This window comes from Oncorhynchus masou, chromosome 12 (assembly GCF_036934945.1).
Source record: "Oncorhynchus masou masou isolate Uvic2021 chromosome 12, UVic_Omas_1.1, whole genome shotgun sequence".
NCBI lineage: Eukaryota > Metazoa > Chordata > Actinopteri > Salmoniformes > Salmonidae > Oncorhynchus > Oncorhynchus masou.
This window is the reverse complement of record NC_088223.1, coordinates 35,461,330-35,478,271: the sequence shown is the minus strand read 5'-3', so window position 1 is coordinate 35,478,271 and position 16,942 is coordinate 35,461,330. Positions and strand designations below refer to the sequence as shown.

At 41.3% G+C, this 16,942-nt stretch overlaps 1 protein-coding gene across 1 annotated transcript; it reads left to right on the top strand.

Moving 5' to 3' along the window:
* The first annotated feature begins 548 nt into the window (after nucleotides 1-548).
* Nucleotides 549-15,399, top strand: LOC135549932 (transmembrane protein 65-like). Its single transcript, XM_064980330.1, has 7 exons — nucleotides 549-1,778; nucleotides 9,134-9,178; nucleotides 11,283-11,350; nucleotides 11,545-11,599; nucleotides 13,173-13,215; nucleotides 13,434-13,539; nucleotides 13,711-15,399. Exons 1-7 carry the CDS (start codon nucleotides 1,520-1,522, stop codon nucleotides 13,828-13,830), a joined length of 696 nt encoding a protein of 231 aa, XP_064836402.1. The 5' UTR covers nucleotides 549-1,519; the 3' UTR covers nucleotides 13,831-15,399.
* The last annotated feature ends 1,543 nt before the right edge of the window (nucleotides 15,400-16,942 follow it).

Below are 16,942 nucleotides of genomic sequence, written 5' to 3'. Positions count from 1 at the left end.
GTTTTAAAACACAACTAAAATTACATTATTTAAAAATGGCAACAGATTCCATAGAAACTAAAGTTTACAATGTTATTTTCAATATAGCTTTAAAGTGGTTTGGTCAGTAAGTACCCAAGAATACCTTCAAACACTGTAGTAAATGCACCCTTTTCATCACAGCATGATATGATGAGCAGTGATGAACTTTGAGCTGTTTTGACAAGTACCCAGGAGGAACTAGCAGGGATAAGGGATCGACATTTTCCAACTCTGCCTACAACACACAAACCAAATGCTGAATCCTCACATAGATACTTGACTGCAGCCATTATTACACATTATTTGGCAAAACAAAGGTACTTCTGATCACACATGGCTACACATGTAATAATGCCTCGAAATAAATTGAGTAGCGCATCCTGTTTTAAACCACAAGGTGGTAACATTACAGCATTTTTATAAACTTTGCTTTACAAACAGACAGCATGGGATGATTCCCTAGTTGTTGGATATTTGATTACCCATTTAGCCGAATGTATGTACATTTGACATTTTAATTTTGTAATGACTGATTCATTTATATTTGATACGTTTTGTATTGCATTTTGGGAGATGTGGTTTACTACTACTCTAGGCGGAGCTCAGTCATGATGAAACTTGGACCAACAAATACCTCTGGAGACGTGGTAGCAAGAATAATTAATCTAGCTAGATTAATATATCTATGATGTGTGAAAATGTCAGCTCAATGTAGTAAATGATGATCGAGGAAGAACACGAGAAGAAAAACCATACTGTATTTGGGAGAAAAACAACTACATGGGTCGCAATTGGAAGTAATCGAGGAAGGCTTCCAGTCGACGACTCTGCTCATAACATTGAGATCAGTTTTTTGGGCCATATCAAGACTTTCTGAGGAATTGCACGGACGTTTGCAGTGAAATTGCTTTTCTTCTCAAGCCAAAAAGTGTGGACCCGACGCCATAATATTATTTTCTTACGGATCGTAGACTCATATTGGCAGGCATGCCAGAGTCTTTGGTGACATGCGGTTTTGTGCCATTAGCTTAAATTGGCTAGCTAGCTATTGTTTTCCTTTCGCGAACTGCTCTGTTTTGCCAAGCACATTTAGTAATATATTATTCCAGAAATGCAACAGGAGTCGACTGCAGTTTGCTAACTACATGAGTATTTCCAAAATAATAGAAGAGTGGACTTTCACTTTGCATGGGCATTACTTTATCTACAAAGTAACGTTGCAACTTGGCAATAATAGCTAGCTCGTTTAACTTTACTTGCTAGTGTGGTTTGGCTAGTTTGACTGCTCTCAAATGATTACGCTAACGCGTTCAATGTTGGCTACTTACGTTACTACAGCAAACACCTTGGTACAGTAAGCTAGCTAGTTTTTCGAATTGGCTGGTTGGCAGTGCTGTTCAATGTCAAACTGGAGGAGAACCTATCCATCTTATTCGAAGGCTTTTGGGAAACACCATTTTTTATTTGTACGAACAACACATTTGCCCCTTTTGCCACAATGTTCAAGCTTTGTTTTCAGAGAACTCTAGGATACACCGTCTCAGCAAGAGCAGTGCTGGAAAGTGTCACTGCCGGAAAGGTTTTGAAGGTGTCCCACGTGCAAAGCTGTTGGATGGGAACGCTCGGACTCAACGAGCAGCGGGAGCACCTGAACTCTCCAAAAAGAGCAAAAGAATTCATCTACAGCCTTCACCCCAAAGAAAGAACATGTTTACTCAAAGAACTGCAGAGCTTTGAGTCCATAGCAATAGCACAAGGTAAGATTAAAAAAAAAAGTTATTGTAATGAAGTTATATCCATTAGTGACCCTTGAAATTGGACATGGTTTCAGATACATTATAGTCCAAATCTTTCAGAGATGAGTAGAAATAAGTGGAGGGCGCCCAACCAGAGTGAGTAGGGGTGCAGCCAAAAAATGCAATCATTGAAAGGGAATAGGCGCAACGCTCGCCCACCATTGAACATGATTTGTTTTATTTAAATCAAGGTTAAAAGAAGGCCATTGAAGTCAAAACGTTAATCTTTTAAGCATGCTTAAAATATATATAGAATCACGGTGGGCGTGTTGCTCCTTTTCAAATAGAAAGCAACATTTTCACAAAGCGTTTGGGTGGGGTTAGGAGACACCAGCGTGGAGGCCACTTATGATTCATGCCTCTTTTCAAGGCGTTGCCTGTAACCTGTCCCCTCTCCAATTTCTATAGCCAGAATAGATTCAGACCCCTTGTTTACAACTGCACTGGGGATTAATAGGATTCCAGATTTAGATTAAGATGCGGTAGAGCCAGCGTGAGATATGGCTTGGAAAACGTACCCCAACTGAAACAGATAAGATTGACGGTACTTCTCTGGTATATTGTGACTATTCAGAATGCAATGCATTTCTCATGCCTGGATTGAGGTGTGTTATCTCTCGGCCGGCTCTGCAGTGTCAAAACAAAAGCAAATGCATCCAACAAGCTTGGAGTAATTATTGCGTGATAAGAATTTGGGACCATATACCAAACTTTTGACCAATTCAATACTAGGGCTGTCTCCGACTTAAAAAAAACTTGTTTGACCAAAAGTCGTCTATTCTTTCAACCAATCGATTGCAAAAACAAATGTACTCATATTTTTCCACATGTACACACCCTATGTGTTTTAATAAAATCAACTATATCCATTGAGCTTGTCTGATGCTTTAAGCTTACGGTTTGATGCCTTGAGGGCGTCAGATCTAGATAAGCAGAAGAGAAAAAAAACTTAACCAGAATCCAACCATTCTCCTCCCACCCCTGCTGGCTTAAGCAGTTTCTGCCATTACTCTCCTGAAGATACCGGTAATATGCTACATGAGGAGTCTGCAAACGTTCTCATGTGGAATGTCAATTTATCTTACCATTTCTACTAGGGATGCATGATATATTGGTGAACATATCGGAATCGGCTGATATTAGCTAAAAATGCCAACATCGGTTTCGGCCCAATGTCTAGTTTAACTGCAGTGTTAAAAACTGATGTCAAAGCTACCGTGCATACCTATATGACGTAATGACGCCACATAACATTTTACGCTACATGTGCAACACAGCATTCCTAACCTAGCCCACATAATGTCTGCTGTGTGAATCGATCAGTCATTTGAAAGAGTAAGAACATTTCTGCAAGACAACTCCAAGGCAAAATCCATTAAAGCCAAGATAATGGAATTCATTGCCCTTGACAATCAACCGTTCTCTGTCGTGGGTGATATTGGCTTTTGCCGACTGGTCAAGCACCGGTACACAATTTTTCAGATGTTGCCCTACCGGAGTTACAGTAATAGCGTCACTGCTATTAGCTTCACAACATACATGGAATGCTGTTTGGGTCTTTGCGTGTCAAAAAAGATACAGTAGCACTGTCAAAGTTGTATAAAGAAACTCTAAACACCGGCCACAAACTATGTGTTTACGATACCGCGTTGGTAATAAAGCATAATTTGTTTGACCGCAACTTCTGGAGTAGCTAGCTAGCTTTAGCGTGATACCTAGCTTGCACCAATACAACCAGCCTGAAAACAATGACCAGTAGAAACTGCAGTCATTTTCATTTATTCTTCGCAAGGATTTAGGAATCCTTGTGAGTATGTATTAGCTAGGTTGCCACTTGTTGTTCGCCTATTGAAATTGAACTCCAGTTCTTGAAAAGAAATCACCAATTTGTAAGTCGCTCTGGATAAGAGCGTCTGCTAAATGACTTAAATGTAATGTAAATGTAAATAGTGAGCTAGCTACTTAACCCTGTTGCCCAAAGCTAACCTTATAAGCAGCCAGCTAGCTTCATCTGGCTAGTGAGGCTCGGGTTATGTGTTGTGAAGCTAGCCACAATAAGGATTAGGGACAATAGTGTAATTTGCGGTTTGCCTTCAAGATAAAAGTATGTCATTGACAGTGATGCAAATGAATACAAATAGAATTGCCATACTTTTATTTTGAAGGCTAACCGCAGCGTTCACTATTGTGGCTAATCCTTATTGTCAATCAAATAAGAACTCTTATAAATTAGCGTTATTTTAGATGACACCTAGCTATATAGTTAGCTAACTAATGATAGCAAAACGACAATCTGTTTCAGTAACTATGTTTTCGGGAAAGAACAAACTCAGCAAAAAAAGACACCCTTTTCAGGACCCTGTCTTTCAAAGATAATTTGTAAAAAAAAAAAAAAAATCTAAACTTCACATTTTCACTGTTTCCCATCCTTAAGTTGCTGCAGGGGGGTGCTGAGATGTTGGTAGGGTTAGCCAGGTGGAAAGCATGGTCCTCCGTAGAAAAATGTTTATTGAAATCGTAGATCGGTGGTGACAGTGTTTCCTATCCTCGGGGCAGTGGGCAGCTGGGAGGAGGTGCTCTTATTCTCCATGGACTTTAGTGTCCCAAAACCTTTGGGAAGTAGTGCTACAGGATGCAAATTTCTGTTAGAAAAGCTAACTTTTCAAACTGACTGAGTATATTGGTTCCTGACTTCCCTGAAAAGTTCCATATCACGGGGGCTATTCAATGCTATTGTTCTTAGTTCTACATTTTTTGAATGGGGCATGCTTATTTAAGATGGAGAGGAAAGTACTTTTGAAGAGCAACCAGGCATCCTCTACTGACGGGAAGAGGTCAATATCCTTCCAGGATACTCGGGCCAGATCGATTTAGAAACTTCTGCAAGCAGGCCTGTTTTAGGGAGCGTTTGACAGTGATGAGGGGTGGTCGTTTCACCGCGGACCCATTACGCACACAGGCAGTGATCGCTGAGATCCTGGTTGAAGACAGCAGAGGTGTATTTAGAGGGCAAGTTGGTCAGGATGATATCTAAGAGGGTGCCCATGGTTACAGATTCAGGGTTGTACATGATAGGTTCCTTGATAATTTGTGAGATTGAGGGCATCTAGCTTAGATTGTAGGGCGGCCGGGGTGTTAAGCATATCCCAGTTTAGGACACCTAACAGTACGATCTCTGAAGATTGATGGGGGGGCGATCAATTCACATATGGTGTCCAGGACACAGCTGGGGACTGAAGGGGTCTATAACAAGCGGCAACGGTGAGAGACTTGTTTCTGGAAAGATGGATTTGTTTGGGCACAGACCTGGATAGTATGACAGAACTCTGCAGGCTATCTTTGCATTAGATAACAACTCTGCCCCCTTTGGCAGTTCTATCTTGTCAGAAAATGATATAGTTAGGAATTGAAATTTCAGGGTTTTTGGTGGTCTTTGGTGGTCTTCCTAAGCCACGATTCAGACACGGCTAGGACATATGGCGGATTGTGCTAAAGCAGTGAATAAAACAATCTTAGGGAGGAGACTTCTGATGTTAACATGCATGAAACCAATGCTTTTACGGTTACAGAAGTCAACAAATGAGAGTGCCTGGTGAATGGGAGGGATGCAGAAGGCTGCAGGACCTGGGTTAACCTCTACATCAACAGGGGAGGAGTAGGATAAGAGTATGGCTAAAATAACTGGTCGTCTAGTGCTTTCGGAACAGAGAGTAAAAGGAGCAGATTTCTGGGCGCGGAAGAATAGATTCAAGGCATAATGTACAGACAAGGGTATGGTAGGATGTGAGTACAGTGGAGGTAAGCCTAGGCTTTGAGTGACGATGAGAGGTTTTGTCTCGAGGCACCATTTAAGCCAGTTGAGGTCACCGCATGTGTAGGGGGTGGAACAAAAGGGCTAGCTTAGGCATATTGAGCAGGGCTAGAGGCTCTACAGTGAAATAAGGGGGAAAAGGAAAAAATCACTAACCAAACAGCAATAGACAAGGCATATTGACATTAGGGAGAGGTATGTGTAGCCGAGAGATCATAGGGTCCAGTGAGTAGCTAGGCGAGCTGGTGACACGGCGATTGACAGCTAGCAGATGGGCCTCAGGGGGACATCGCAACGGGAGAGCCTTTTGAAACCCCCTCGGACAGTTACGTCGGCAGACCAGTCGTGATGGCTTGGTTGGGGCTCCGTGTCGGCAGCAAAGTGTCCAGGCCAATTTGCAAAAGTTATTGAGGCCCAGGAATTGTCTCATGGCTCTCTTTGGGTTGTCGGGAGATGGGCCTTGCTCCAAGCTTACTTGTGCTTGCTTCGGGATAGAGACGTTAGCCAGGAGTAGCCACTTGGATAGCAGCTAGCTAGCTGCGATGATCCAGAGTAAAGGTTCAGAGCTTGCGGTAGGAATCCGGAGATGTGGTAGAGAAAAGCAGTCCGATGTGCTCTGGGTTGATATCGTGCTGTGCAGACTGGCAGGAATTGACCGGGCTGAGGTTGGCAGATGTCCGAGTTAACGGTGATGACTGCTAGCAGTGGCTAACTGACTAGTAGCTAGTTAGCTGGCTAGCTCCTGAAGGGGGTTCCGATTCTAAACTATAAAAAAAATAGCAGATCCATACCACATTGGGTGAGGTGGGTTGCAGGAGAGTATGTTCAGTCCGTATATGGAAATTGAGATTAAAAATATAAAAAAAGGTATACGAAGAAAAACGATATAGACGGGACAAGACAATCAAAACAGACATCCCACTGCTACGCCATCTTGGGGTATTGTGTGTATTTAAAAAAATAAAATATATATAATCCAATTTAGAATAAGGCTGTAAAGTAACAAAATGTGGAAAAGGGAAGGGGCCTGAATAGTTTCCGAATGCACTGTAGTCACTTGTCATGATGTAAATGTCGGATACTGCTGCCTTGTTCCATGTCACTCTGTCTTCATGTTCAACAAGAAATCCCCAGGAGAGTCACTTAGTGATTCTAATAACTTTCTTGTAATTTTTTTGACAATCTTGTCACTAGTTGTAAGCCTTGTGATTACGACATCAGCTTAAACAGCTTTTAACACAGAAATTGCATTGAATATCAAGGCTGTATGGCGTTGTAGTAATGGGCTCTTTGAGATGATAACCCTGTTATCCAAACAAGAATGCAACTATGTGCCAAGCATCACAATGAACAGATCAAGGGATGATTGTCTGTTCACCCAGCACCAAATCTGTAATGGCAAGACCATGTCTCAGCATTTTATGCCAATATACCAATAATAAGTTGATTTTTAATTTGGAGTGGTTAGAAGTGTGTTGAATAAATGCAGTTTCCCTCCCTTAGAAGCCATTAAAAAGCAATTAATAGTCTTGTCTGCAACTCCAATTTCAGTCAAATCGTTTTAGCAGATTTCAGGATTTTTTGAGCTATGTAGTCATTTTACAATCTCTATGGCATCTGCCTGCATTGCCCATTGTTCACTGGCAAACAAAACATCTTGGCACATATTTCCTTTTTTCCTATCCAATTTAATCTAGGATATTTACTTTCACTGCTTTTATGGAGATTAAATTGGCCATCAGAGACTAGACACAAACACACCTCTTCTCCAATTTGGTTCCTAGCAGCAGTTACAGCTACTCTTATCTGATGTGTTGGCTGCTGGAGAAGTGCCAGTTCCTCAGAACTGTGACAGCTGGCAGATGGTGACGATTGCCACAGACGAGATGAATAGACAGCTCTGTAATTAGGCAGAGGCAGATGCACCACTCCAGCTAAGCTCTGAGGGAAACAACCTATCATTGCAGCACTGCTGCCTGCTGTGCCAGTTGTTCAGAAAGGCAATTTAGAATGCAGTGTTGATATCGCTCTAAAATTATGTTGTCTAGGTCTCACTGATTCCTCCGAAATGAATGAAGTGGAGGACATTGAAGTGGCAGATGACATATGTAGCCTTATGCTATTTCTCATTGAACATCTACTGGCTGCAGATTGCACAGATATCAATTTTGGAGTCATAGAAGTTTTGGGATATTTTCCCATCCGTCCAGTCTTTCCCCCCCATGAGTCAACAGAAATTAAATCAAACCATAAGCCTTTGTTGTGCCGTGTTTATTATTGGTTTTAGAGCGACAAAGGTAAAAAGCTCTGGACATTCACGTCCCATTTTTCACTCTCCCTCAAGCACTTTTCTTTCAGTCGCAACATAAGTTTGTGGCTTCTATAGTCCACACTGAAAACCTATTCTCTTTTATGAGTGGCTGTGCACTCATGAGCAGTCTGGCTTGCTGCTTTTGATTTAATAAGTAGGCTATTTCATGACATCAATTGTATTTCCATCCCCCATTTAACTGCGTCAGTTGGGGGTCACCTCACCCTAGTCTTGGGTTACCCCTCCAGAAATAGCGCCCCAACCCCTCTGTTTCAAGGGAGCATATTTGACCTATTCCAACCATGGTCACATTTAGTTGTGAATCTGCTTAGCGCTGTGCTGGGGTTTGTGTGTTTGTTTTTAAAACTGAACTCTTAATGAAGGACCCAATTGGGGCTAAAGGCATTTGTCTCCCATAATTCACCCAGGATGCACCTGGCCACCGTCCCAGAGTGCAACCTGCTCTAGTGACCAAATGCATCTAAAACTGGAATTGCAAACTCAATCTCTTATGAGACATGGAAATAAATCACCTTTCCATTCTGGACCCATGCTGCTACTATCACAACCAGGGGTTGGAACCAAAAATAATTTTCCAATCGCTTCATTCTGAACAGTACTATTATTTTTTTATATATTTTTTTCTGTTCCACTGTTCCGACCAGCAAAATAAAGTTGGAACCCCCAAAAAGTACCTGATTTATGTAGTTCCTTTTTAACCTGAAAGTCTAAGCCTTTAGGGGGGACGGGACTTTAATTTACAGTTTTGATTCTGTTCCTCTAATAATTTTTATTTTCTGTTCCCTAAACCGGTTCCAACACCTGACTACTACTAATGAATGGCGTACCATTATATGATGAGTAATGGGAGACGTGCATGCCTGTCCACATTCACCCCCACAAAACAGTTGACTGACTAGTAGTACAATAACTTCTTAATACAGAAACACATTACTGAATATCCTACCCAAGATGTTTTTCTCCCATTGAATATTGGCACCTCTTGGCTAGAGTGGAATAGTTCATTCAACGTTAGGCCTATACAGTGAATAATATGCTGGAATGTTTGCAGAAACACATGTGCAAAGCTTTCTGGGAGAGAAAAAAGAGGGTGGATTAGGATCTGAAAGATCTCCCCAAGTGCAAATAATTCTGCAAATATAAATGTTTGTTTTTGATGTTCTTCCCTTTCAGAGACGCAAGAGACTTCACCGCTTACTCAAGCTCAGATCAGATACGGTAAGATGAAAACTGTCACTCAAATTATGAATAAAATGTTTTTTTTGTACCATAGAGATATTTATAGCTCAAAAGTTTTCACAGTGGGGATCAAAGAGGTCGTCCCTTCCGTAGCCACATTATACACCTTGGAAAAGAGTCTCTAATTGTCTTATCAGCTTTGTTTCCTAGTCGCTCTACTCTAGTGCTATTTATCTCAAAATAACCAACAATATAGTGTGTGTAGGGAAATGTTCGAGTCAGCCATTGAAAAGTATTTGACAGTATAGAAATTGTCAGTAGTACAGTGCCTTGCGAAAGTATTCGGCCCCCTTGAACTTTGCAACCTTTTGCCACATTTCAGGCTTCAAACATAAAGATATAAAACTGTGTTTTTTTTGTGAAGAATCAACAAGTGGGACACAATCATGAAGTGGAACGACATTTATTGGATATTTCAAACTTTTTTAACAAATCAAAAACTGAAAAATTGGGCGTGCAAAATTATTCAGCCCCTTTACTTTCAGTGCAGCAAACTCTCTCCAGAAGTTCAGTGAGGATCTCTGAATGATCCAATGTTGACCTAAATGACTAATGATGATAAATACAATCCACCTGTGTGTAATCAAGTCTCCGTATAAATGCACCTGCACTGTGATAGTCTCAGAGGTCTGTTAAAAGCGCAGAGAGCATCATGAAGAACAAGGAACACACCAGGCAGGTCCGAGATACTGTTGTGAAGAAGTTTAAAGCCGGATTTGGATACAAAAAGATTTCCCAAGCTTTAAACATCCCAAGGAGCACTGTGCAAGCGATAATATTGAAATGGAAGGAGTATCAGACCACTGCAAATCTACCAAGACCTGGCCGTCCCTCTAAACTTTCAGCTCATACAAGGAGAAGACTGATCAGAGATGCAGCCAAGAGGCCCATGATCACTCTGGATGAACTGCAGAGATCTACAGCTGAGGTGGGAGACTCTGTCCATAGGACAACAATCAGTCGTATATTGCACAAATCTGGCCTTTATGGAAGAGTGGCAAGAAGAAAGCCATTTCTTAAAGATATCCATAGAAAGTGTTGTTTAAAGTTTGCCACAAGCCACCTGGGAGACACACCAAACGTGGAAGAAGGTGCTCTGGTCAGATGAAACCAAAATTGAACTTTTTGGCAACAATGCAAAACGTTATGTTTGGCGTAAAAGCAACACAGCTCATCACACCATCCCCACTGTCAAACATGGTGGTGGCAGCATCATGGTTTGGGCCTGCTTTTCTTCAGCAGGGACAGGGAAGATGGTTAAAATTGATGGGAAGATGGATGGAGCCAAATACAGGACCATTCTGGAAGAAACTCCATCAGGTTCTGCAAAAGACCTGAGATTGGGACGGAGATTTGTCTTCCAACAAGACAATGATCCAAAACATAAAGCAAAATCTACAATGGAATGGTTCAAAAATAAACATATCCAGGTGTTAGAATGGCCAAGTCAAAGTCCAGACCTGAATCCAATCGAGAATCTGTGGAAAGAACTGAAAACTGCTGTTCACAAATGCTCTCCATCCAACCTCACTGAGCTCGAGCTGTTTTGCAAGGAGGAATGGGAAAACATTTCAGTCTCTCGATGTGCAAAACTGATAGACATACCCCAAGCGACTTACAGCTGTAATCGCAGCAAAAGGTGGCGCTACAAAGTATTAACTTAAGGGGGCTGAATAATTTTGTACGCCCAATTTTTCAGTTTTTGATTTGTCAAAGTTTGAAATATCCAATAAATGTCGTTCCACTTCATGATTGTGTCCCACTTGTTGTAGATTCTTCACAAAAAAAATACAGTTTTATATCTTTATGTTTGAAGCCTGAAATGTGGCAAAAGGTCGCAAAGTTCAAGGGGGCCGAATACTTTCGCAAGGCACTGTACATTGCCCCCATAAACATATAGTACACGCAGGCACAAACAAGCATGTGTGAGTCGCTTAGTGACAGGGTAAGTGTCAGTCACTCGCATCACTCAACAGGAACATTCCTATTCATATGATGGAGACAACTCCCAAGACAGATTGATTTTAGCAGCAAACTATAAGAATATTTTTATTTTGAATATTCTTTACAATTTTGCTTGCAGTGCTCCTACACAATGCAATCCCCTTCATTGGTTTTGGCTTCCTGGACAATGCCATCATGATTGCGGCAGTAAGTGGTATGACTTTTTTAGGTGGTTGAATTTACATATCATTTAGTTTTAAATTAGCATTTGAAATGTATTTTGTATTTCACATTGTAGATGGTCTATGGGAGGATGAATTGAGATTTGTTTTGTTTTTGGAAGTCAACATGAATATCTAACACCAAGAAACAATTGTAATATTTCTGCTTTTGACTTTTAGGGAACCCAGATTGAGTTGTCTATAGGGGTCACCTTTGGACTATCGACCATGGCAGGTAAGATTGATTGTGATCTGAAACATTCAAATGTAGCAGCAGCTCCCTCAATGGACATTGGTCGATTTGGAATACTTCAACATTCTGAGTGGTGCAGCAGTCTAAGGCATTACATCTCAGTGTAGGAAGCGTCACTTCTGTCCCTGGTTCGAATCCAGGCTGTATCACATCCGGACGTGATTGGGAGTCCCATAGGGCGGCGCACAATTGGCCCAGCGTCGTGTCCGGGTTTGGCCAGTGTAGACGTCATTGTAAATAAGAATTTGTTTTTAACTGACTTGCCTAGTTAAATAACATTTTAAAAAAAACACCCTTACAGGGGTCAATTATCTTACAGTATAACCAAAAGAGCAAAATAAATAGTCTAGATAGCCTCTTACCAATGGGGTACATTAACTGTTGCTATGGATACCACATCAAAAGATACCCCAGTCCTGATTTCAGAGTGAAACCAAAAGTACATATTGGGACGACCATCTGATTTGGAAGGTGATGATAGTATACCCAGTCTAGCATATTCCACATCCTGTGACAGATGGCATTCATTTTACCCTCCACTATGGGGCCTGATGGATTTTGTCGGCTACTTTTTTGGAAGCATGTAGGCTACTGTCCCTGAATGGAATTCAACTGACAAATACTTTTGTGTATTTGATATCTGCTTTTTCCATTGATGGCTACGGTAGCTATTACAATTGGGCTAAAGGATCTCCTGAGAATTGTGGGATGCTTTTGTTTATAGAGTAGACTGTTTCCCTCATGCCAAATTAATCTGTATTTAACTGATTGACCACTGAGCACATCTGATCAGTCCCAAACAACTGCTTTTGCAAGGTTTTGGATTCGTTAGATTGAGATACTCACATTCTGCTTATGCTCCCCAAAAATACTTTAGTGCACTAAAACTAAAACTCATTTCGGGATGCAACACTAGTGTGTGGAACTGAATTCCTGGACCACTCTAGCACCTTGGGGTTCATTTTTGCATTATCACCACTATCCAAGAAATAATGGTTTAATCAGTGAGTACAAGAACATATAGATGCTTGCCAAATCCAATTCTCATAGTCAGCGCTGTCTAATGCTGGCTCATGTTAATACACATCGATCTACTTGAATTCATTGTGCTTGAAATTGGCTCATCTCATCCATAATTTACCAAGTGCTATTATATAGTGCCACTACACATCCTCACCCCAGTGCAATTTATGGTTGCTCCTTATCCCAGTGTGATGCACAGGCAGCGTTTTCACGATGCTGTCAGGGTTTAAAGCAGCCAGATCTAAGTAGTTCCTTGGGTTGGTCAATATTGTGGCTGACTTTTGAGAGCTCCCGGATGCTAATGAAATGGAGTGATAATACAATTCAGTACACTGATCTAATTGCAAACTGTAGAGACAGTGGCTGAACTTAAAAAAAAAAAAATTAAGTATCAACAGCCTTTCAGCATTGTTACATGTTTAAACAAAGATCAGAAGAACAGGAGCAGTTGTATTGAAAAATATTGAACTGATTTTGAGAATTGTTTGGTTTAAAGACTGCATAAATCCCTGTTATTCCCCTTCTGTTACAGCTGCAGCGCTTGGGAATCTGGTTTCAGACCTGGCTGGCCTTGGGTAAGAGGACCAACCACTCCTCTGTTAGTTCTATCCCAGTCTAAATATTAGACCTATCAAAGCTGTGCAAGTACTTCGGGGGTACATGTTACTGGGTAGACGGGTATGATTATGAAATGAGTGTGTGAAAATTCAAATTTGACCTTGAAATGGAAGGGTAATAAAAAATGTACATGACTACCATAGCTGGGTTTCTTATATTGTCCTTCTGTGGGCAGTCTTGCAGGATATGTGGAAATCCTAGCTTCCAGGCTAGGGATGCAGGTTCCTGACTTGACCCCCAAGCAGGCAGACATGTGGCAGACCAGGGTTAGCTCGCACATGGTGAGTGTTTAGAAATGATCTTTATGGGCTGGCCTAGTACTGGATTAAAAATCTTAATCTGGTTATGAGAAACTGGCCATATATAAATTGAGATATTTAGAGGATGGCTGGGTTACTAGTTATCCATGTTCAAATAGTTATGATAACCTAATAGACATGCATTATTCTCAGGGAAAAGGCATTGGAGTCACAATCGGATGCATTCTCGGAATGTTCCCCCTGCTATTCCTTGGGGATGATGAAGATGAGCACAAGAAAAAAGAAGCACAAACAAACACCCCAAACTCTTAACAGCATGTAAACTATTTTTTTGGTCTCGAGTCAATTGCAACAAGCATCAGCAGCATGATTTTAGTTGATTTCTATCTCTGAAAACCTTCTCTATTTCATTATACATGCCATTTACCAGACGCTTTTATCCAGTGACTTAGTCATGGGTGCATACATTTTACGTACGGATGGTCCCGGTAATCAAACCCACTATTCTGGCACTGCAAGCGCCATGCTCTACCATCTGAGCTACCAGATAATACATTTTCAGAAGATTATGAGCCATTAGGCTTATAAAAGTAGTTGCATTTGATGGCAAGGTATTTTGTTGATGAGTTGAACATTTGTTTGAGATTAAGTTAAACCAATGTACACTACCGGTTGAAAGTTTTTGGAACACCTACTCATTCAAGGGTTTTTATTAAATGTTTTACTATTTTCTACATTGTAGAATAATAGTGAAGACAAACTATGAAATAACACATATGGAATCATGTGGTAACCAAACGTGTGTTATATATTTTACATTTGAGATTCTTCAAAGTAGCCACCCTTTGCCTTGATGACAGCTTTGCACACTCTTGGCATTCTCAATCAACTTCAGTCTCGAAGGAGTTCCCACATGTGCTGAGCACTTGTTGGCTGCTTTTCCGTCACTCTGCAGTCCGACTCATCCCAAACCATCTCAATGTGGTTTAGGTCGGGGGATTGTGGAGGCCTGGTCATCTGATGCAGCACCACATCACTCTCGTTCTTGGTCAAATAACCCTTACACAGCCTAGAGGTGTGTTGGGTCATTGTCCTGTTGGAAAAACAAATGATAGTCCCACTAAGCCCAAACCAGATGGAATGGCGTATCGCTGTGGTAGCCATGCTGATTTAGTGTGCCTTGAATTGTAAATAAATCAAATCAAATTTTATTTGTCACATACACATGGTTAGCAGATGTTAATGCGAGTGTAGCGAAATGCTTGTGCTTCTGGTTCCGACAATGCAGTAATAACCAACAATTCCAAAACGAATTTCTTACACACAGTGTAAGGGGTTAAAGAATATGTACATAAAGATATGAATGAGTGATGGTGCAGAGCAGCATAGGCAAGATACAGTAGATGGTATCGAGTACAGTATATACATATGAGATGAGTATGTAAACAAAGTGGCATAGTTAAAGTGGCTAGTGATACATGTATTACATAAGGATGCAGTAGATGATAGAGTACAGTATATACGTATACATATGAGATGAATAATGTAGGGTATGTAAACATTATACTAGGTAGCATTGTTTAAAGTGGCTAGTGATATTTTACATAATTTCCCATCAATTCCCATTATTAAAGTGGCTGGAGTTGAGACAGTGTGTTGGCAGCAGCCACTCAATGTTAGTGGTTGCTGTTTAACTTCTTGAAACTCCCCATCCCGGATCCGGGTTTGTGACTAAAGCCTCAGGCTCATTAGCATAACGCAACATTAACGATTTCTGAAAATCGCAAATAAAATGAAAATAATGCGTCTGCTCTCAAGCTTAGCCTTTTCTTAACAACACTGTCATCTCAGATTTTCAAAATATGCTTTTGAACCATAGAAATTGACTAATTTGTGTAAGAGTATGCAAAGCTAGCATAGCATTTTTTGAGTAGCATTTAGCACGCAACATTTTCACAAAAACCAGATAACCAAATAAATAAAATCATTTACCTTTGAAGAGCTTCTGATGTTTTCAATGAGGAGACTCTCAGTTACATACCAAATGCGCAGTTTTTCCTGAAAGCGTCTGTGTGTAGGAGAAATCGTTCCGTTTTCTACATTGCGTCTGGCTACCGAAACGAACCGAAAATTCAGTCACCTACAACGTAAACCTTTTTCCGGATTAACTACATAATATCGACCGAAACATGTCAAACGTTGTTTGGAATCAATCCTAAAGGTGTTTTTTCACATATCTCTTCATTGATATGCAGTTCGTGGAAGCTTGCTTTCCTCGCTGTATCGCATGGAAAAATACTGGCAGGTGACTTTTGCGCACCAATTTCGGCGCAGGACACCGGGCGGACACCTGGTAAATGTGGTCTCTTATGGTCAATCTTCCAATGATCTGCCTACAAATACGTCACAATGCTGCAGACACCTTGGGGAAACGACAGAAAGGGCAGGCTCATTCCTCTCGCATTCACAGCCATATAAGGAGACAATGGAAAACAGAGCCTCAAAATTCCTTGTCATTTCCTGGATGCCATCTCATCTTGGTTTTGCCTGAAGCTCACGTTCTAGGGCACGCACAGAAAATATCTTGATAGTTCTGGACACGTCAGAGTGTTTTCTTTCGAATTCTATCAATTATATGCATAGTCGAGCATCTTTTTGTGACAAAATATCTTGTTTAAAACGGGAACGTTTTTCATCCAAAAATGAAATAGCGCCCCCATAGATGTAAGAGGTTAACAGTCTGATGGCCTTGAGATGGAAGCTGTTTTTCAGTCTCTCGGTCCCAGCTTTGATGCACCTGTACTGACCTCGCCTTCTGGATGATAGCGGGGTGAACAGGCAGTGGCTCGGGTGGTTGTTGTCCTTGATGATCTTTATGGCCTTCCTGTAACATCGGGTGGTGTAGGTGTCCTGGAGGGCAGGTAGTTTGCCCCCGGTGATGCGTTGTGCAGACCTCACTACCCTCTGGAGAGCCTTACGGTTGTGGGCGGAGCAGTTGCCGTACCAGGCGGTGATACAGCCCGCCAGGTTGCTCTCGATTGTGCATCTGTAGAAGTTTGAGTGCTTTTGGTGACAAGCTGAATTTCTTCAGCCTCCTGAGGTTGAAGAGGCGCTGCTGCGCCTTCTTCACGATGCCGTCTGTGTGAGTGGACCAATTCAGTTTGTCTGTGATGTGTATGCCGAGGAACTTAAAACTTACTACCCTCTCCACTACTGTTCCATCGATGTGGATAGGGGGGTGTTCCCTCTGCTGTTTCCTAAAGTCCACAATCACTGACAGTGTCACCAGCAAAGCCCCCCCCCACACTATAACACCTCATCCTCCATGCTTTACAGTGGGAAATACACATGCAGAGATCATCCATTCACCCAAACCGCATCTCACAAAAAGACACAGCGGTTGGAACCAAAAATCTCAAATTTA